A 23,370-nucleotide genomic window follows, 5' to 3' on the forward strand; every position below is an offset into this window, starting at 1 on the left:
TCCCTTGCTCATTCGACTGACCTTCATGCTTTTAAAATAATATAGATAATTTTATTGGTGAAATTGGTTAAAAAAAAAAGACGGAAGTATAAGTTTTATATACTACGTAGTAGTAAAAAAGATTGTAAAAGAAGTATGTCGATTGTTTCACAATGCACTGTCATGTCATTATGATGTTTACCTGTAAGAAGAAAGAGGAACAGTTGGAATTTGTCACTCCCAGTGTTTTAAAAGGCGTTTTCGGGGCGAGCCCTGAGGGCGGGCGTACCAAAAATGCCCCGGGGTGATGGGTCGGAGCGAAAGTCTCCAAAGGCGTACGCCCAGCAATTCGGGGCGTACGCCCGGGCGTTTGGGGCGTGTATTTTTTGTTGGGGCGTGTTGGGGCGTAAGCCTAGAAAACTTCTTCAAACTAAAGTGAAATTTGTTAAATAAGTCCTTAATATAATGCCCAAATTCTGAAAAGTCAACATGTAATTACTCAAATGTTTTAAAAAGGAACTGAAACATTAAATTTAAAATTCAAGACCTTTTTTATTGCTAGAATACCTAATATATATTCTTTTCCAATTATTTATCTTGTCTTCTACTATCTCAAAAAAGTAACGAGCAGTCACTTGTACTTGGGAAGTAGCGTATAATAGATTGTTCTAATTAGTTTTTTTGTGGGGGTGGAGCATATATATATATACACACACACACACACATATATCACTTATTTATAGTTTTCTTCAATTTTTTACGCTATTTCTCCTATTTAAAAGTATTTATTATAATTATATCATTTTATAAAATATTAAAAATTAAAACCCCATGGGGCTTACGACCCGTGCCACGGGGCTTACGCCTTGCTGAGGCAGACGTAAAACGCCCCGCCTTACGCCCTCGCCTTTTAAAACACTAGTCACTCCTTGCTGGCTAAAGGAGAAAAGAGCAATACCATTGACAAAAAGGTGTGAATATATCCTTAACTTTGCGATTTAGAGCAAATATACCTTTCATTAAAAAGTAGTGCATATATACATCTGTCGTTACACAAATGGTGCAAATATATCCTTTTAGCTTACATAATTTTTTTAGAAAATCATTCAGCTTATTTTTTTAATTTAAAAAAATGTCACGTGTCTTTAAAAAAATAAGTTTACCTATTTTTTCAGTAGATTTTTTTTTTTTAAAGTCACGTGGTAGTCTTTTTTGGTGAATCGGGTCTGAATTGTTTGAAAAACTGGACAGACTTATTTATTTTTAAAGCCAAGAAGATATTTTCTTAAAAATGAACGAGACAATCCACTGAAAGAAAAATTATCCCGTGGTTAAAAAAATAAGTCGTTAAAAAAAAAAAGACGGAAGTACAAGTTTTATATACAACGTAGTAGTAAAACAGATTGTAAAAGAAGTATGCTGATTGTCTCACAATGCACTGTCATGTCATTATGCTGTTTACCTGTAAGAAGAAAGAGGAACAGTTGGAATTTGTCACTCCTTGCTGGCTAAAAGAGACAAAAGAGCAATATGATTGACGAAAAGGTGCAAATATAACCTCGTTCGATTTAAAGCAGATATGCCTTTCATTAAAAAAAGTGATGCATATATACTTTTATCCTTATATAAGTGGTGCAAATATATTCTTTTTGCTTATAGAATTTTTGTAGAAAATCATTTAGTTTGTTTTTTAATTTAAAAAAATGCCATGTGCCTTTCAAAAAATAAGTTTACCTATTTTTTCAGTAGAAAATTGTCTCGTGGTTAAAAAAAATAAGTCTACTAAAAAAATGGGTAGATTTACTTTTTTAATTAAAAGATAAACTAAATGATTTTTTAAAATAATTCTGGAAGCGAAAAAGGTATATTTGCACAATTTGTGTAACCACAGGGATATATTTGCATCATTTGTATAACGGCAGAGTTATATACGCACTACTTTCTTAACGAGGGCTATATCTCTTCTAAATCACAAAATTAAGCGGTATATTTCCACCTTTGCTATTTACGATATAATAATGAGCTGGCTATTTTGACGGTCGCACATTTCACATGCTTTCGAAAATTTGAGTGGTCGGGGAAAATGTAGTAGTATACTAGTTCTAGTAGTATATTTTTCTGTCAGGTAACGTTATCATCTTCTTGTAGGAATAAAGAAAATGGAAATACGGCAATTTTATAAAGACAATTACGTTAATCCTTATTTTGCTAGGCAAGCACTTTCCTAATGATTTATCTTCTCTTTTAATGGCCATGCTTGACGTGCTTCATGCTTTTCTAAAACTAATCTTTGTCTTAAAATATAATCAACGTCCCAGTATAATGAGCTTTTTTATGTTATCAAAATACAAAAATTGATTCTTAGTGAATTTCTTCATTATTCACTTTTCTCCTATACCTGTTCTCCAATTGTTGTGAATTGTTGCTGGAATTGTCTTGGGATATAGTGCAAGTCAATGTGTAATCTCATTTGGGATAATAAGTCAACACCTTAATGTTATAAATTAACCATCTTTATTATTGTTTTCCGGTGAAATCGGATTTCACCAAAAGAATCAGTTAGAGATTTGTTTTTATAGGGTTTAAAGACAAGTGGAACGTATCCAACCCCGAGAACTCTTTTGTGAGATCGGTTTGGAGTGACAGTGAGCACGGGTGTAAGAGAATAAGGAATAACAATGCAATAAAGTAAGAGCTAAAAATAATGAACTTCCGTGTATATTGCCTTAGAGACAATGATAGGATTACAAATGGTGAGACCAAGAGGATGATGCATTGCTTCTATCCTGAGCTTCCTTCTATAAGCCAAAGGGAGACTTTTCTAACCCCAAAAGTTCGGGTGATGTGACATGACTGTAGCCCCACGTGCGTCTCTGCCATGACACACTGATTGAGGTCTGCGGACATGACCCGAGTTGGTGAGGGTGGAGGACAGCTGTGTAGATACCCCGGGCTCTCTGAGCTTCCGCTGGTGAGGGCTAGCCCGGATACGCGTTTTGCTCAATACAGATAGTCCCCCACTTTCCGACTTCTCCATGATCATGGGACCGGAAAGTGGAAGAGTGTCTTTTTCAAATTTTAAGCGGGAAACTAGCGAAATGTCTCCACGCCCCCCATGATTAGACGTGTCATCGGGAAAACTTTTAATGCACCTGTTCATTCATTCGGCAGCACCGTTTCAGAGGCTACGATTGGCGGTTACAGGAGCAGGCGTGCTGCTTCATGAATCGAGACTAATGATCACCTTTTCCTCTATTTATGATGTCTTCACACCCACTAAGATCTTTCATAATACTCCTAAAAATACCTCTATCTCAAAAGTTCTCCATATTCTTCTAACTTCTCTTCATTATTCTCTCTTACTTTTCTTCGTACTATCCAAAAGAAAGTCATGTCTTCATCTTTGTCTCCTTCCCAAATCGAGCCCTTGTTCCTTTAGAGAAGCCGTTGGATAGGGCTTTTGAAGCCTTTTTCGACCGTTGGACTGACTCCTCCTCCTCTGCGGACACCCAAGAAATTGATTTGGGATCTACTACTGCAGACATTGTTCCTTCCATTATTAACTTCTCGAACGATTTTCGTTCAAGCCAGAACCTGAGACGATCTTGGGGATACGTTCCTTGATATCTGAGACCTCTCTCCGTCAGGTCCGCCTTGATTGCCAATGGGGTCCTGAGGTGGAAGTTTCCCTAGCCCCGGACAATGCCAGTATTGCTCACCATACCCCGAGCATGTCGATGGTTTATACCTACCCTTTCACCATAGGCGCTTTACTTTGCCAGTCCATGAAGTGATTGAGACGTTCTGTCTCCGTTAACAAGTATGTGTTGCTCAGGTGGCTCCTCAAATCTAGAGGATAGTGCGGTGTATCCAATTCCTGGCAGACCAGGCCGAACTTCCCTTTACCCTGAATCACTTGATTCATCTGTACTCCCCTCGCCTGTTCCGAGGAGGAATTATACACTCCCACTCTTGACGTTCTCAGAGCCTTATCACCAGTGCTGAGGACGACCATGACCGGGGTTGGTACGACCAATTTATGATGGTGCGTACGGATCTTCTACATTGCATATTTCCCGATCCTTTCCCAGAACAATGGAATCCCGCCCATATGTATCCCTTCTTCGCACTATTTTGTCTTTTTATTTATCTTGTATTGATAGGTGTTACCTCTAACCCACTGTCTCGCATTTCTCAGCGATCCCGGTTCAACAAGATTTCATGCCCGACCTCTTTAGCTGGGAGATGGCCATCCTGCGCGTATCCCCTGAGGTTGAGAGGACCTGGAGAAGTATCTCAACCGACCACTGAAGATGTAAGAACCATGGTAAGTGAGGAAGAAGTTCCTCGATTCTCTTTCTCCCTCTTTTACCCTTCTTATTTCTCAACGAAACTTCTCTACAGGCCTTCTTGTTCGTGGATCGTCGTCTCAAAGAGTCCCCTCTCGAGAGAAAGCCCGGACTAATACCGCGCTGGCTGCGGCCACTACTTCGTGTTCCCGCAAACAGAGACCCCGGATGACGCCGGCGCTTCTACCTCAAAGGGGATAGGTTCCCGAGTTTGGACTCGCCGCAGGTTTGTCCAATATTGGCAATAAGCCATGCAGGGGGTGCTCGATTTGGATGGAAATGAAGAAGGGGCGGTACCCAGTAAAGGTGTCGGGGGCTCATCTGCTACTGCAGAGGAGACTTGCCCTAGGGATGCCAGGGGTGCACCCGGTGATGATGGCACCGACCCTTCAGTTCGGCCGTCGTCTCCCGACGGGCCTCGCCTTGACTTGGAAGATTTTGTTTCTCACCTGGCCGAACTATTTCTTCAGGTACGTAGTTGATCCCCTATTATGTTGGATTCTTTACTGTTTTCTCGCGAAGGTCTGAGCATGATTTTTTTCACTCGTTACTTTCGTAGGGTCATGCTAGAATGGTTTCCGTCATCGATAAAGTCATGAGCATGCCTCTGCCCCCCCCCCCCCCCCCCAATCAGGGGAGTTAGAGAGAGGGAAGTTAGAGAATTTGCGCCTTCGTGCGGATTTTTTGGGAGTTGCGTCTCACCATATTGCCACTGCGGAGAAGTGGCGGGAATCTTAGAGAGCTTTATCCGATTATGAAAGGGCCTTCCAGCAACTAATTGCCGATCAACATAAGCTTTAGGAGAGGGCGTCTACATCTGAAGCAGAAGGGGCTGTTGTCCGAGGCCGAGTGCAAGCAATGGAAGCTTCCCTGGTGCAGCTTCAGGCTTGTCTTAATCGGTTGCGACTTCGTCGGGCTGCCGACAATAATGCGACTAATCTCGCCAAAGTTCACAGTTTTGAAGACCTGGGCAGATACTGTTCTAGAGGTTCTCGAGGGCCACATTACAGACATTTCGTCAGCCCCTGACAGACGCTAAGGTGGACATAGCTGCCGCTGAGATAGCTCTGGAGGACCTCCGTGATGAGACCCCCTCTGCCTCTGATGCTTCTGATGATTCTTCGGGTGGCGAAGGTTCCCCTTCCTCTGCTTAATTTGTGATGACGTTTTTGCGGGCTTGTGTGCCCTTTCAGGATGATAAGGCATGCGTGCCACTTTTATATTCTATTTTTTGGATATTCAGGCTGGTGAGCCCTTTATATATATATATAGAGAGAGAGAGAGAGCCATTGGGCTCTTTTATTTTTTTTTCTTCCGTAATGAATGATGTTTACTATCATTTTTGTATTTGTTTTTACGCTTTGTTTGCAACAATCGTGATTACTAATAATCTTGTTAGCTTTTATTTTTAACACTTAACCATCAGGGCGTGACCATTATGCCCGTCTACCAGAACTATGTTCATAACTGGGTGTTGGTGTTTAAGTTAAGAACTGATGACCGGTGCACGCGTCTTTTATTTTAGCGTTTTGTGTTTGACGTCATCATTCTTAACTCAATCCGAGCATGTCACTTCCGAAAACACTTTTTGTGATCAGGAATTAATCAACCGATTCGAAATTATGGGGGTCCCTCGATTTCGGTACTGATGAGGAAGACGTGTCGACCTCATTTAATGGCACAAAGGTTCATGGAACCTGCACGCTCGGAGGCTCTAAGGCCATGTGGTGTGTTTGAAGCGATCTTACAGGGCCGTGCGACCTCCGAGTTCGATTATGCCCCGAACGTTTTAAGCTCATGAACTATCTTGTCAAGAATAGTTGGGAAATAAGTGTAGATTCTTATTCCTTTCTTGAGTTTGGGATGAGCAGGTCCTCCTATTTATACATGAGCTTTTTATAGAATCTTAATAAGATTATAAAAAAGGACGGGGCATTTTCTGCCACTCGCCATCAATCCCAGTCCTTCCGTTTTTTGGAAAAATTTATGCTTTAGCGGCCTCGGTAATATACCTGGTATCCCCTTCTCTCTCTTTCCTGGCGCTTGGATGTGCGATGCCAGAGACTTCGAGGATCGGGTCACAGGCATTCCGAATACTTGCATGCCGACCAAATTGTGATAAGCTTTTGGGTGGTTGCCTCTTTAAAAACCTTACCGCCGCCTTAGTCGAAGAACCTAAGTTAGCCAAGGCGTCTGTCTCTGTATTCATCTCTCGAGGGATTTGGGTGGCCTTCCATTGTCAAAAATGAGACAGCAGCATCATCACTCTGCTCAAGTATTCCCGCGTCCGCTCGTGCTTGCCGAGAATCTAATTTATGACCAACTGAGAGTCACTTTTCAGTTCCATGCTTTCAGCACCGAGTCCTAGAGCCAGCTCTAACCCTGCAATTACGGCCTTATACTCGGCCTCGTTGTTAGTTAAAGATAAACATTTAACAGCTCGCCTGATTATAGTTTCTGATGGGGCAATTAAGATGATTCCCAACCCCGTTCCTTTTGTATTAGCGGCTCCGCCCGCATATAGGACCCATGTTCCGAAAGCGAACTCGGATTCCCGGATCACTTTCCTTTTAGCGCAGGCATCAGGCCCGGACTGTATCAACGATGAAGTCCACCAAGACCTATGGCTTAATGGCAATCCATGTCGATAAGCGACATTGTACCAACATACTTCGATTGACCAGCTTGCTAACCTACCCGAGAGCTCGGGTTTGTGTGAGATTTTTCGCAATAAGATCGTCGTCTCCACATAGATCGGGTGATATTGGAAGTACGGCCTCAACTTTTTGGGTCGTGACCATCAGAGACAGGGCTAACTTTTCGAGGTGTGGATAATGCGCCTCGACTTCATATAAGGGTCTTACTAGTTTAATAGACAGGTGATGACATACCTTTTTCCTCGCGTACCAACACAGTACTTATCGCGGCCTCTGAAACTGCAAAATAGGTCAGCAAGGGTTTGCCTGCCCCCGACCTGGCGAGCAATGATGGATTTGATGGGTATTTCTTCAGGTCTTTTAAGGCCTTCAGACATTTCAGGGTCCGTTCCAAGTCCTTCTTTTGAATACGCTGAAAAAACTTCTAGCAACGTTCGGATGAACTCGATACGAACCTCCCCAGGGAGGTTACTCTCCCGGCCAACTGTTGCACCCTCCTAGCGTTATCAAGAATATTCGGTATCTCTTCAATGACCCTGATATGGTCCGGGTTGGCCTCGATTTCCCTGTCGGACACGATGAACCCCAAGAGTGTTACATCTTGTGTTTTCATATGTTGGAATGCATGCGAGTTAAATGAAATTAGTAATGGAAAACGAGGTTATCCCCCAAGATTATAGGTGGTTAGAGTGATGGTACAAATGTATCATAAGGATTAGAAGTTAAACAAATCAAAGAAAATAAGTTTCGTCGAGGTTCGAAATTTATTTGAATGAAATAAGGTCCAAGCTATAATATTCCGTATTTTTGGACTAGGAAATTGAACCGTCCAACATGAGAAATTTACCCGAGCTCGGAGGATTTTGTCATAGTCAAGCATGAAAATCTAGAACTCGGTGTATACAAGGAATGAAGTCCCGAAATGATTTAAGACGAAAAAGTGTGACGATGATGATCGCAAATAATATTTTATGTGTGGTCAATGAGGTTATGGACTAGTGGTCTTTCACATGAGTATAATAATGAGTATATAAGTACTATTTAAGTGAATTGAGATCAAAAAATTAATTATATGTGTAATTGCTTAAAGATTCGGATGTAGTCGGAGAGAAAAGGACTAGCAAAAACAATTTGGGTAATGTAAGGGGGCAATATGCCCATGTGGGTTCCACCAGGGAATTATTCCCTTTATAAGTAATTGTGGATTAGTATTCAAAGTGGACATTATCCACGTGTAAAAGTAGCAAGTGATGAGTAAGGTTAGTAGCAATGTAGGTGTCATCTTAGGAGTGAAAAGTGGAAGGTAATTTATAATGGACCCCACTTTCCAATAAAATAAGAAATGGATTACACATGAAGATATCACATTCTCACATATGATACATAATTTCCAGCAACTATACTAGTAATGTTTTGGGTCTTTAATATAGTAGAAGTACGTAAAGATATTTTTAAGAAGTACTACGTCCTACATTGATGCTGCAAAAATACGACATAAGGGTGTTCGGGTTCCTCGGGTGATAGCAAATCGGAGATTTCTTCGAAGTGAAATAAAGTGGAAGAAGAATAGTTCTTGGTATATAAGGTAAGAATTCCCCTCTTCTAGATATATTTATGTTCGTCTAGATCATAGCTAAATTGAGGGATGAGAAATACGGAATTAATAGCGGAAAATCATATTTCGACGTTATTGTTGTTGTATCGACCATTTGGTAATATTCTAAGTTGTGTTGTGGCTGGAAATTGTTGGAGTAACTTTGAGTATATTGTTGTTGTTCTCATTGATATGTATTTTGAAGGAAAGAATAGATTGGAGAAGTGTGTTTGATAATCGTATCCGGGCTTGTCGCTCGTCGTGAAATGTTTATGACTTATTGTTACTACATGGTATCTTGTTATTGATGTATATACTTGCAGGATTGTTCTGGTTGTTGTTGATATATGGAGTTGGGGTAAATGAGAAGAACGGAGGAGATGCTGCCCATTTTGTTTTAGGATAAGTTAAATTTTCATTATATGATTCAGAGAATCATTTGTATAATTAACGATAGTATCATTGTTGTTAGATATAGATCGTGGAGCAGATACAAGTTGAGTTCTTGAGCCATTGACCTAAGACCAGGTATGTTAAGGCTATCCATTTTATTCTTTTTTGGCATGAATCATATGAGAAAGAACGAACAAACGAGTGTTATTCATAATGATTCCATTCTTAGAAAGCTAGAAATCTCACGTTTCTTTGGATTCCTAATAATGTTATTGTTTCATGTTTATGATTCTTGAATTTGTCTCATGATCATTGATCCAGTAGAAGTGAAAGATGTTGATGATATTAAATGCATAGTGATATTCGGAGGTTACCGACTCTAGGTCACTCCGAAAGACTCAGGTGTTATCTTTACGGGTCCTACATGCATATATATATATATATATATATATATATATATATATATATATATATATATATATATATAGCCATTTTTTCACACTGCGTCGCGCTATAGTCGGCCTGGCAGGCACGTAGATATGCACACCACTGCAGTGGACAGATTATGATGATACCACGGACGCAGGATGATATGGTATATGGATCGGGCTGTACGTTCCTCGACACTGACGTTTATTGATCGGGTTGTACGTTCCTCAGCACTAACAGCTATGATATATGTATATGATTTTTGAAAGAAAGCATGCATATCATACACCCTCAGAGCCACTTTCAGTTATACAGAGTTGTACAGTCACTTTCAGATATACAGTCATACAAATACTTTCAAATATACAGATTGACTCTCATGTCATAGATTACTTTCATAATTCTTGTTTATATGCTATTTTGTTGCCTTACATACTCGGTACATTATTCATACTGACTCCCCTATTGCCTGGGGGGCTGCGTTTCATGCCCGTAGGTTTACAGATACAGGTTGGTGATCCATCTATTGGGATGTTAGCTCAGCGGATGAAGTTGATGCACTCTGTTTGTTCTGGACATGCCAGAAGTCAGCATGGTCTTATGTATATATATAGATATGTACGCATATGTGTATGGGTAAGGCGAGGCCCTGTCCCAGCTATGTTGTATTATGTTTTCCAGTAGAGGCTTGTAGACAGTTATGTACAGTCAGTTGAGGTCCAGACTTGAGATTTCAATGTCTTTACAGATGGTCATGATAGCCTTACCAGCTCATACAATATGTTCAGTATTTTCACAGATGAGTCTTCAGAACAGTTGATGCATGCATGTTCCATATGAGTTTATTGAGAGTCATATGACGACCCTATTGGCACCTATGTTTATGTTGTTGTCACAGATGTAAGTCAGGTGGCACTTGACTAGTACGGTCAAGTGCCCGTCGTGGCCCTTCATTTTGGGTCGTGACAAAGAGTTCTACGGAGCCTACTCCGAAGACACGCTCTTTGGGTTCAGCTTCAGGTTGTGGGCACGAAGGATATCAAACGTTTCCTGTAAATGTCTTATATGTTCCTCTGTTCCCAGGATTTGACAACTATATTATCCAGATAAATTTCTATACTCCGACCCATCTGTTGTTTGAACATTCGACTGATTAATCGATGAAAAGTGGTTCCCTCATTTTTTAAGACAATGTGCATGACATTACCGCAATCAGTCCCATGCCCCGTAACGAACAAATTCTTTTCCTGGTTCGTCGGGTCCAATCGAATTTGGTCGAACCCTGAGAGCACGTCCAGGAAACTGAGCAACTCGTGCTCGGCGACCGAGTCTACAACTTTGTCTGGGTGGAGCATAGGGTACGAGTTTCTCAGGCAAGCGTTATTCAAATCTTTCAAGTCTAAATATATTTGAAAACCGTCGGGTTTCTTAGGGAGCATTACTGTAACGACCCGTTTGGTCGTTATAGTGTTTTTGACCCATTTACCCTTATTGATCCTTCCCCGATTCACATTAGTATGATTTACGACTTAGTGAAGTCATTGGTTTGGTTCCCGTAAGGTTTGGGTCTGATTTGAGTCCTTGGTGGAGGAACTAGTTAAGTTAAAGAGTTAGAGTTGATCACGGTCAACATCGGGTTAAAATGACCTCGAGTTGTTTTTTGAAAGTTCCAACAAATTAGTATGATGATTTTGGACTTGTTCACAAGTTTTGGTGAGGTTTCGAAGAGTTTCAGGTGGATTCGGGTTGTGTCGCGCTCGTATTCAATGTTTTCGCCGTAGTCCTTTGGCATTAAGGGCACCATATTGACCAAACAACCTTGGTTTTTTGTTTCGATTGAACCATTAGATCCACATCGTAATTACGAAGCTATCGCAAAAAAAAAGTCTCGTATTTCACCTTCGGATGAGGGAGTTATGGTCATTTTAGTGAAGGCTGTACCAACAGGTCTGCTGCAATGAAGCTAGGGAGCGCTGCAGCGAAACTCGTGACCACGGAAGCGAAACCACTGCAGCGAAGCTAGGGACAGCTGCAGCAATCGTCGGGGGGCAGAAACCTACTTTTATGTTGAAATTTCGAAGTCATTACCCATAAAACCCCAAACACAATTTTAAAGAGAGAAAAAGGTGAATTTTATTCCATCCATTGGTGAAATCATCTTTGAGGGTAAGTCCCCACCTCTATTTGTTCATTTACCCTTCTTCTTTAAGTTCCATGGCTAGTTTAAGGTTCTCTAATAGTGAATGAAAATCCTAGAACCCTGGAATTAGTAAGCCCTTAAATAATCAATGGGTTGTTGATTTTATTATTGTCTAATCATCTAGGAGGATAGACTATCACTTCCTAGGATGAGAATTCAATTATGAATGATGAGAATTGTGTATTGAAACTTAGGGTTCTAATAAAAATAGGAACTTTGGCCTAAAATCTATTTTGAAAGGGTTAAATTGATTAGAAACCTATAAATTGGAGGATAATGATTGTTGGGAGTGAGATTATGATAGAATTACCATTTAATGATGGTTTCATCCATTTGAAAAGGGTAGAAGAAATTGGGTCTTCTTCCCTAATTTTTGTTTTGTTGGTTAGATGGTATGTTGCTTACTTAGCATTATGGTCTATCGTTATATACTAGGCTACCATCGTTCTGAGGCGTTTCAGAAACAGAAGGCTCGTGTGGAGTAGTTTGTGGCTTCTGTTTTGCATTCGAGGTAGGTTACAGCTTACTTTAGTTAGACTTTGATTAGTAAAACGTATATATTGTGTAGAATTGATGGGAGAAAGCATGATTAAGTCTTCGGCCAAGCTGTATGGTTAAATATTACCTAGGTTGGTATGACTTCTGATTATGTGGGCTTGTCGCCATTACTTTATGTATTGAATAGGTGGTGTATTTGTTGTGATATGGGAATGAAGGAGTTAATATGTACACTCGTGTTGTTGGTTGTGGCTTATGGCTCTGTTATGGTGATTTGGTTTGTTACTTTAATTGTTGCGTTGTGATACGCGTTGCACTCGACTCTCTCTGGTTATGACATTTATCATCGAATAAAGGAAGGTAATGAGATTAGGCCTTAGTCCCGTTGTATAATTTTGATGATATCATGCATGCAATACATTCTCATTTCACATGTATATTGATATCGAATTATGACTTGTTGCTTATGATGCATGAAAAAATAGAGCACTTGGTGTCACAAGACTTAGTTGTAAGGTGTACTTGCTATACTTGGAAGTAAAGGGTGTTATAGACTCTTTATGACGATTGAGATGGTTTGTATGATTCAGTCCATAGTTGAGTCGATCTAAGTCTTGATATGACTTATGACATTATGACTTCTTGTACCTTCATTGTTACTTGAGTACATTGATTTACCATGTTTACACCCATTTCTGCATTCATACATTATGGAAATGGTTTGGAATTGTTGAAAGGAAGGCGTTCATATATACCCTTCTCGGACTGATTGAGATAGTTACCAACTTAGACTATCACTGAGCAGATTATCTGTGAGTCTTGTTATGACTTGTGTTACTATGACTATACTTCATTGTTTCTGGTTTTGATATGTGTTCTTGAGTTATTCATTATGATTCGATTATGAGGCATTGTTGATGAGATTTGAGATGGAACATATACATCTATTAAGGCACATTTGACAGGGGTGACGATGAGACCTAGTTGTGAGCTCGTGGTCCGAGGTTTGTTCCGGAACAAGTGGTACATGGACACCATGGATCCCCTGCAGTTCATGACTATTTGGGCAAACATTACCATTTAGCATGTGTGTACAGGTTTGGATTATTTGGCCAATGCATTGCATTGCATTGCACATCATTACATTTTATTCTGCATTGCACATCATTACATTTTATTCTGCATCATCACATGGCTTCCTATTTCTGATTTGGTATGTTTTGTTGTACCCTTGTTGTGGCATGGATCAGATTATGCACTGGACCAGATTTTTGGATTAGTGACTGCCTAGTTTCAGGACTTAGATTTGTGATTATAGATTTGAGATTATTGAGACTTGTTAGACTTGTGGTTTAGAAGCTTCACCTTAGGTTGTGATTCGGTTATGTGATATGTTGTGACCTTGATTTGGGTATTATGTGCCTATCTGCTTATCTTGATTGATTTTATGCTTATATGCGTGAACTAATCTTAGTCGACCTATGATGCTTACTCAGTACGTGTTGTTTGTACTGATGCTACTCTTGTTGTACTCTTCTTTTGAGTGCAGAGTCTGTTGCTAGTTCCAGTTCCTATCATCGAGAGTGATCCGAGTCTACTTGATCGAGATTCCAGGGTGAGCTTTGGCTAGGTCCGCAACCCGGAGGCGCTTCCTGTATTTAACGGTCTACTTTATATTCTAGAGACAGTATTGACATTTGAGATTTCTATTTCTTACCAGACTTGTATCTTCTTGCTAATAGCTCTTATACTAGTCCAGACCAGATTTTGGAGTTGTTGTTATTTCCACACTTGTTATCAATATAATTTGAACGGAAAAGGACCAAAATTACCCCTGAACTTTGAAAAATAGTTCATCCATGCCCTTCGTTATACTTTAGGGCCAATTATACCCTTACCGTTATACTTTAGCCAAAATATACCCTTGAGTATAACGACGTGCCACGTGTCGGTCTCTCAGTGGCCAACTTATTTCCCCTCTTATTTTTCATCCAGATCAAACAAATACAGATCCGACCCAATCAATTTAGTACCCGACCCGTCAATAACATATCATACCCAAATAAACCTAAACCTAACCCGTATAACATCTCTAACGCTGCTCTCTCTCTCTCTCTCTCTCTAAAAAAAACGCAGACCACCTCTCTCTATCGTCTTCAACCTCCATAGCTGACTTCTCTATTAGAAACCCTAGGTTTTTCATGTTCCGAATTCAGTCCATTTAAAGGCTCAAGAAGGTAGTGATTGTACATATATGCGTTCAACTGGTGATGTTGTTATTGTTTCCTTTTCCATTTTAAATTCAGGTCCATTTCTTGGTTTGTTTGTTGATTAATATATTCCGATTTCAACTTTTTCGTTAGATTCCTTTTTGTCTTAGTTATTTTTTTGTCTTTGATGTGTTTCCATGTGTTTCCCTTTTGCTGGGTTATACGGAAAGTGCAATAGAATCTTGTAAGCATAGTTCTTCTCTGTTGGGTTAGAGTCCCTATGTTTTTTTTAGCTTTACTTTTTTTTTGGAAAGGTGTCTTGGCAGTTATTACAAACATAAAGTTTGGTCTTACTTGCTTTTTAGTGAAAATGGTGGACTCACATAGTTACTTTATGCCTCCGTGGTGGACTCACATGTTATAATTATTGTTTTCTTTTGGGGTTTTGTTTTTAGTGGTTTTAGGGTTCTTGTCTGGTCCTGATATTAATGTAGGGTTGGTGGTATAATGAAAGGTGGTACTGTTTTAGGATTTTTATTTTTTAAAAAATATTCTTTAGGGTTTGGTCTGTAGAATTTTATATTGCTTAGTTTGGTTCTGTTGTTTATTAGTTTATGGGCTGATTTATGAAAAACAAAATGCTGTCAATGTTGGGGAATTTAGTCAATAAACAATGCCATGTCAAATGTGTGTTTTGGGATAAACAATTTCATGTTTTTTATACTTTCTCCAGAATTTTATACTGGTTAGTGTGATAAACAATTCCATTTGATATATGTTTGGTTGTGTGGTGTCTTGTAGTCTTGTTGTCTCTTAGTATTTTTTATTGTTTAACATTTATGGAAAGTTCATTTATTTATTAACTAGCTACATGGTTCTACATTTATTGAGGGGTCCCCTATTCTTATACTATTGTGTGTGGTCCCCAAAATTGATTTCTTTTTTCATTTTTGCTAATTGGTATTTGCTCTTATGATTAATGATAACATCTAGAAGATCTTTCATTGTAGGAATGGTTTATTCATAGCAACTTGCTTATATTAGCTAGTTTTCCCTTATTTTAACTCATTTAGTATTTGCTTTTCTGTTTTGGTAATTAGTTTTACATTTATGAAGGGGTCCCCTATTGTTAGATCTTAGATGTGTGGTCCCCAAAATAGTTGAAATCTTTTTTTCATTTTTATACTATTGTGTCTTGGTTTCAGTTTGTGGTCCCTTATTTTAACTAATTTACTATTTACGTTTCTGTTTTGCTAAATGGTATTTTGTCTACTCATTTACATTAAATTTTACTTACTAATTAATTGCAGCTTATTAAGATGATAAAAGTCAACTTATTCTTCCATCATGGTGGTGATTGGATTCGAGAACCACATGTATTGTATGAAAAGAAATGGGTTCACTATTGGAGAGAGTATGATCCTGATCTCTTATCTTATATTGACATTGTAAATGAGTACACTTTCCAGTTAGGATTTGTAGGTGTCCAACAATTAATTGTTGCTGGACCATCTGGAAAGTACTTTGAATTACAAGGTGATGAAGGTATTAGGAAATTATTATCATTTGTCTCCGAAGAATACCATGTCATTCATTTCTTTGCTACTGATGAATGTGAAATAGCTGTGCATGTTCCAAATATTCTACAAAGTGATGAATCATTTTTCTTAGTACCTAATTTTGTTAATGAAGTTGAGACATATGCGCATGTTCCAAATGTTCTACAAAATGATGAATCACTTTTCTTAGTACCTAATTTTGTTACTGAAGTTGGGACAGATTGTAGTGACACTGAGGATGATAATGGTATGGCATTTGATTGTCCAGAATATGATAGTGAGGAATTAGAGAGACTTGCTACCCACAAGAGAAGGCCTATCACTGAAAATCTGAATGATTTTAGGGAGTTAGTTAAGGGTATGACCTTCAAGGACATACCAGAAGCAAGGAATTTCTGCAGACTTTATGCACTGGCAAACAAGAAAGAGTTAGTTGTTGAAAAACGTGATACGCATAGGGTGAGATATTCATGTGATGCTGTAGGATGCCCATTTATATGCCACATATCTGATGATGACACTACTGTTGGGGTGACTGTTAAGACTTTAATTCCTCATAGTGATTGTGGTGTAGTGTATGATAACCCACTGATCAACTCTAGTATCATAGCTCAATATTTCAAGGGAAAGTTACAAGATGACCCAAAATACAAGGTAAAAGATATGAGGGCTGACTTACATAGAGTTTTTTATTTAAATGTAAGTGAAGGAAAATGTAAAAGAGCCAAAAGAGAGGTCCTGGAAACTCTGGAAGGTAGTTTTACAGATAATTACAAAAATATTGGGGGCCTATGCAAATGAATTGAGAGAATCAAATCCAGGAAGTGATGTTGTGATTAATTTGTCCAAGGAGGCACTAGCTCAAGGTAAAAGGAAATTTCTAAGAATGTATATTTGTTTCAAGGCATTGAAAATGGGTTTTAAGGAAGGGTTAAGACCATTTATTGGGTTAGATGGTACATTCCTTAAAGGAAAAGCCAAGGGTCAAGTATTGGTTTCTATTGGTCAAGACCGTATGAACCAATTTTACCGTCTAGCATGGGCAGTGGTTGATAAAGAGATCAAGAGGACTTGGAGCTGGTTCTTACAGCAGTTGCAACACTCACTTGAACTCCATAATGGCAAAGGAATAACCTTCATATCAGACATGCAGAAGGTGTTTTTGTAAATCTATTTTTTAAATCTGTTTTTTTTTATCTATTTTTAAAATCTGTTTTTTAAATCTATTTTTTTTAAATCTGTTTTTTAAATCTGTTTTTTTATCTGTTTTTTAAATCTGTTTTTTAAATCTGTTTTGTAAATCTGTTTTTTTTTTTAAATCTGTTTTGTAAATCTATTTTTTTATCTGTTTTTTAAATCTGTTTTTTTTTAAATCTGTTTTTTATCTATTTTTTAAATCTGTGTAAATATTGAGCATTGTTTGTTTCTTATATGTAGGGACTGCTCGATGCAGTAAAGAATGTACTACCTGAAGCACATCAGAGATTTTGTGTAAAGCACATTGAGGCAAATTGGTGCAAAAGGTGGAGTAAAGGTGAGTTGAAGAAGCTTCTGTGGTGGGGTGCATGGTCCTCCTACGCTGAGGAGTTTGGAGACCAACTTGAACAGATGAAGCAGTTGGATGAACCTGCTGCAAAGGACTTAATCAACAGGTATCCTTCAGAAACATGGTGTAGAGCTTATCTTGATACAGTCTGTAAGAATCAAGGAGTGGACAACAATTTTACAGAGTCATTCAACTCTTGGATACTTGAAGCAAGGTATAAGCCCATCATTGGGATGTTGGATGACATAAGGATTAAGGTGATGAATAGGTTGAGAGAAAATGATGAGTTTGTGAATAAGTGGTATGGTTTGGTCAGTCCTAATACAATGAAGTTGTATAATGAATATTTGAAAATAGCCCAAGTGTGCAAGGTCAATGGCAATGGAGACAGTGGATATGAGGTAACAGAAGGACATGATAGACATGTGGTGAATTTGAGGCAACGGCGGTGTACTTGTAGGACATGGGACCTTACTGGAATCCCATGTCCACATGCAATCAAGGCCATGATTCACAAGAAAATTGACACTATTTCTGAGATACATTGGTATCATAGCAAGTAGGCATTCAAGCTAGCATACAAACACAATTTGCAGCCGGTTAGGGGCGTACAGTTTTGGAATGTTGACCCTTCTCAGGCCATGGAACCACCAGCTTTGGTCAAACTTGCTGGCAGACCCAGGATTAAGAGGGATAGAGGGAAAGATGAGGCCCTTAAGAGGCAAGGTGAATGGAAGCTTTCGAGGAAAGGTAGAGTGATGACTTGCAGCAACTGTGGAGAGCCAAATCATAATGTTAGGGGCGGTGGCAAGGTAAATTAACACATCTATTAACTGTTGTGTATCTAATATTAATATAATTAACTGTTTTCTAATGATTTTTTTTTTTGCCTTTTTGTAGCCAAAGAAAGGCAAGCAACAAGCTAAGAAAAGGCAGCCTGCTAGGGGCAAAAAGAGGCAGACTCGAGGCTTAGTTGATGAAGATGAAAATTCCCAAGTTGAAGAAGAAATCAACTTAACAGCCCCCCAACTAACCCAAGACAGTCAGCCCATGCCTTGTGACTTCATGCCTACTCCAGTGCATTACGGGCATGCTTCTAGGAGCAGCACCCCATTTCCTAACTTTGAATATCCTTCAGTTGAGGAAGATGATGAAGACCCTTTTCTAAGGCCCATAGTGATTTCTGAATTTTCCATAAGACTTCAAATGAGGCAGAAAGCACAAGAACCATAGGTAGAAAGGCAATAAGCATTAGAGGTGACCACAATGGTGTTAGTGCATCAACCAATCTTCCAGTCTCATTAACTAGCTTAACTTGGCAAGGGAATGATACAGTTACTACCAGCCAGTTAGAGGCTAAAATTCAAGAGAGGATTGGGAAGTTGAATCCAAGAAGGGGACCTAACAATTGATTTAGCTTTATGAAATGTTATTGTTTTTTGTGAATTATGGTGATGAATTTACTGCTTAAGACAGTACTCTTAATTTGCTAATTATGTAATGGTCAAACTAAATGGATGCCACATTATGACTTGGGGTGTATTAGTTTTTGGGGTTATAGTGTGGCATCCATACAACTATTGGCTTATTTTGTGTTGTGGTTGACAGTTTCTTTAGCATATTTATGGTGTTTGAAATGTCCAGTTGTTTTGTCGAATTGAATTATGTTTAGTTTGACTGAAATGTTGATGAATGTCTAGTTGTGTTGTTGAGTTGAAATATGCAGTTGTAATGTGCAAAAACTGCAGTTGTGCAGTTGAAATGTGTATGAAGTGTAGTGAATTGAGATGTGCAGAAAGTATGCAAAACTGTGTTGAAATGTGCAAAACTGTGTTGGTTATGTGCAGAAATAGTGTTAAAATGTGCAGAAACTGTGTTGGTTATGTGCAGAAACTGTGTTGAAATGTGCCGAAACTGTGTTAGTTATGTGCAAAAACTGTGTTGAAATGTGCAGAAACTGTGTTGGTTATGTGCAGAAACTGTGTTAAAATGTGCAGACTGTGTTGGTTATGTGCAGAAACTGTGTTGAAATGTGCAGAAACTGTGTTGGTTATGTGCAGAAACTGTCATTGTTAGCAGCCAGTGATCACTCAAAATTTCCCAATTTCAAACCACTCTATAGCAAAATAAGTTCAATGAGGCAATGATGATTTTTCATTCTTTACTCATCAGATGGTTGAGATTTGTAATATCTTGGCGTGGTAGCTTTTTTGGTTTGTTGTGATATATTGGAGCCATTTTTGGTTTCTGCATCTCACAAAGGCTCCTTAAGCTTGTAGCCATGGCGGGGTTTAGCTTATGTCTAAGACAAGGCGAATCTGAGCCTCCTAAATATCTTTTAATGCTCAAAATGAGGCATTTTATGGAACTCGAGGAAGGTTGAGATTCTCTCAGGTTGTTTACGCCCTTCCTCTGAAGTTAAACTTAGCCAATGAATCCCTATACCTTTGTTACACAGAAAGATTAATAACCCTTTCATCAACAAAAAAGCCAATTATGGTGATGATGATGAGGATAGCTATATTTATGGTAGTAATAAGGAAAAGACACATACATAGATACCCCTTAGTCTTTAATACAACCGTTAGGATCACTCAGCCCAAAAGGAAGAATGAGTCCAACAGAGAGAAAAAATGGATTTCTTATTAGCAACACTAAATTAGCCACTTTGTACTCTTAGCTCCCAAAAAGCAAATTTACACATAATATTAGCAACACTAAATTAGCAAGTTTACATATACAATAACAACAACAAACTAGCTTACATACCAAGACTTCAACTCCTAAACATCGTCATCTACCAAAACAAGCCTTTCACTTCTATTACTAGACCAAGCATAATTCATCCCAAATTAGCCACAAAAAAATCCAACTAATACGGCCAATGAAATCATAAACAACATCTTCAACTTCAACATTTTCTCCTCCAATTCCCTTGATTTGTTCACTTGAGAGTTATTTATAGCCTCCAAGTTATGCACATTTTTCTTCAAGTTGTCTCTTTCGAGCTTAACCGCATTCAACGACTCTCTTAAATTGTCCATCTTCACCGTAGCCACTTCCAATTTACCCTTCAAATCACTTATTTCCAATAAAGCATTGTCTAGAAAATTATCTTACCACTCCCAAAAACCACAATTTTCAGCCTGTCCAAACCAATAAAATACGAAAAAATGATCAACACTTTAATGAAACAACAAAAATAAGACTCTGGACAAATTATTCAATAATAACACTTACCTTAGGTTTAGGACACTTATACAATATCCTACCAGGATTTGAAGGTGTTTTCGAAGTGAAACAACGAGCAATTTCACCACAGTGACACTTCTTCGTTGAATTACAACTAATTTTGGACATTGTAAGACTTAAATTCACTGAAAATCTCGAAAAGGTTGAAGGTGGGGTTAGAGTAACTGTTGGGCAAAACCCCAGATTTCAACATACATAAACGTTGGGCAAAACCCCAGATTTCAAAAAAAAAAAAAAATCAACATACATTAATGTTCAGACCTAACAATCCGCAACAAGCCTTTAAAAACTGAAAATACAACAGTAGCAGTAGCAGATAAACGAAGATTATGGAGTTTATGAAGAAACTTCTTCCAATAAGAACCTTATGAATAACAACAGCAACAAATAAACGCATATATGTACAATATTTGATGAAGTCAGCTATGGAGGTTGACGACGATAGAGAGAGGTGGTCTGCGTTTGTTTTTTTAGAGAGAGAGAGAGAGAGCAGCGTTAGATATGTTATACGGGTTAGGTTTAGGTTTATTTGGGTATGATATGTTATTGACGGGTCGGGTACTAAATTGATTGGGTCGGATCTGTATTTGTTTGATCCGGATGAAAAATAAGAGGGGAAATAAGTTGGCCACTGAGAGACCGACACGTGGCACGCCGTTATACTCAAGGGTATATTTGGCCCAAAGTATAACGGTAAGGGTATAATTGACCCTAAAGTATAACGAAGGGCGTGGATGAACTATTTTTCAAAGTTCAGGGGTAATTTTGGCCCTTTTCCGTAATTTGAATTTGTTAACTAAATCATTGTTTACTTCCGCATAATTTTTATAAATGATTACAATGAGTTGGAATGGTTCACCTACCTAGGGGGACAGTGTAGGCTCAGTGTAGGTGCCATCACGATTCACGAATTGGGTCGTGACAATTACTACATTAGCCGACTAGTCAGGATACTTTGCCTTTCGGACAGCTCCCGCTTGATGGGCCGGGCTACCTCTTCTTTGACAAATTGGTTGTGTTCTGCTGACACCGGGCGCCTTTTTTGTTTGATGGACTGGAAATCCGGATTCATGCTCAGCTTATGGGCGGCCAATATTGGAGGAACGACTGCAATATCCAAACCCGATCAAGTGAAGCTATTCATCTTAATTGTCAAGAATTTGAGTAAATCTCCCTGAGAATCTGGGCTTAGGCTTGAACCCAGGTATACCTGTTCCTTTGGAAAGTCCGGACAGCGAGCAGTCAATTCCAGATCCTTCGCCGTAATGCTTCATGCATGTGCTTCTTCCAGCGCGACGAATCCTCTTGGTATCTTTTCCCGCGAATCCTTGTTAAGTGGGTTTTTTCCCCATCCTTCCATGGGTTCGACCACGGGCTGAGTACCAAGGCTGAATTCTGCAATTGCTAGAGATTTCCACCCTCTTGACCATCTTCGGTGGTGGTCAGGAACACATCCCCTCGGCTAGGCTCTGGGTCCCTTCGTATTTCGGCGATCCCGCAGGGGGTTGTAAACTTCAAGGTCTGATAGAAAGTTGAAGAGACTGCCCTCATGGTATGTAACCTGGGCCTCCCTATTACCAGATTAAAGGGCATCGAACAAGGCCTTCGAGGAAACCCCTTCCACCTGTGTAGTTATATTGATCTTCTCTCGGGTGATATCACTAGAAAGGTTGAATCCGGTCAAGATTCCGACCACTGAGATCTCTTGCTCTGTTATTTGTATCTCTTTGAGAACTCGGAGTCGCACCACATTTACGTCGCTACCTGGATCGACAATCACACGCTTAATGTTAAAGTTAGAGAGTTGGAGAGATATTACCAGTGCGTCGGTGTGTGATCCCCCGACGTTTTTTCCTTCTGCCTTGCTGAACGCGACACGATCTCCCGAATGATCCTTCTCGCCTTTTCTGGAAGGGGAAGGTATTCCGCTCGGCGGCCCTTGGGACACTGCCCCGACAATTCTCCCTTCCGGGGGAGCCGGTTGTTAGTGCAGAGTCCCGGCCTCTTTCCCCAGGGTTTGACCAAATTGCCCATTCAAGAATTCTTTTAGGTGCCCCTTCGCAACAGATCTGCCACCTCATAACGCAGGTGCTTACAATCTTTGGTCGAGTGCCTCGGAATGGCATGATACTCACACCACAACTCCACGTAGCGCCTATTGATGTTAGATTGCGTTGCTATTGGGAACCTCGCTTCCTTCATTTTTTCATAGCCATGACCAGCTCATCAACCTCTATGTTAAAATTATAAGATGCCACACTCGGTGGGCTCGGGTCGTTCAATGAGATCCTCGGCGGTGCCTCCCTAGCTTTTTCGGGCTTGCTTTAGTCATACCGGGGTCTATGAATTCTTGCGTCGGGCCTTGGTGGAAGGTGGGCTGCATATGGTTCATACCAACCTCTCGAGTTCCGTTGCCTGGCGTGAGGAACGTTACTAGGTCTTTCCTGTGGCTTGCTCCTTATTTCAATTCGAGCACCGGTTTTGAGGTTATCCTCTATCCTCATTTAGGCCACGTATCTATCGTTTACCTCATTCTAGGACTTAACTAGGTACTCCCTCAGGCTCTTTTTTAATTTTCTCGACGCATCCAAACCGTTGGTGTTCAAACAATATGTGAATGCTACTGCGGAGGTGGTCATGTGTTCTCCTGGGTCTGGAGTTCCGTTATATTTGGGTATGTTTGGCATCTTGAACTTCTTTGTAA

General features: G+C 39.5%; 1 protein-coding gene across 1 annotated transcript; it reads left to right on the plus strand.

Annotated features, from left to right (window-relative positions):
* Positions 1–14,244: 14,244 nt before the first annotated feature.
* On the plus strand, positions 14,245–18,253 carry LOC132599803 (uncharacterized). The gene is made up of 2 exons (XM_060313025.1): positions 14,245–14,336; positions 15,620–18,253. The coding sequence occupies exon 2, from the start codon at positions 15,629–15,631 to the stop codon at positions 16,667–16,669; it is 1,041 nt and encodes a 346-aa protein (XP_060169008.1). The 5' UTR covers positions 14,245–14,336; positions 15,620–15,628; the 3' UTR covers positions 16,670–18,253.
* The last annotated feature ends 5,117 nt before the right edge of the window (positions 18,254–23,370 follow it).

This window comes from Lycium barbarum, chromosome 1, assembly GCF_019175385.1.
Source record: "Lycium barbarum isolate Lr01 chromosome 1, ASM1917538v2, whole genome shotgun sequence".
Classification (NCBI taxonomy): domain Eukaryota; kingdom Viridiplantae; phylum Streptophyta; class Magnoliopsida; order Solanales; family Solanaceae; genus Lycium; species Lycium barbarum.

Bases quoted from the DNA above. Each gene is read 5' to 3' on its own strand.
- LOC132599803 (XM_060313025.1), top strand. From the start codon at position 15,629: ATGATAAAAGTCAACTTATTCTTCCATCATGGTGGTGATTGGATTCGA.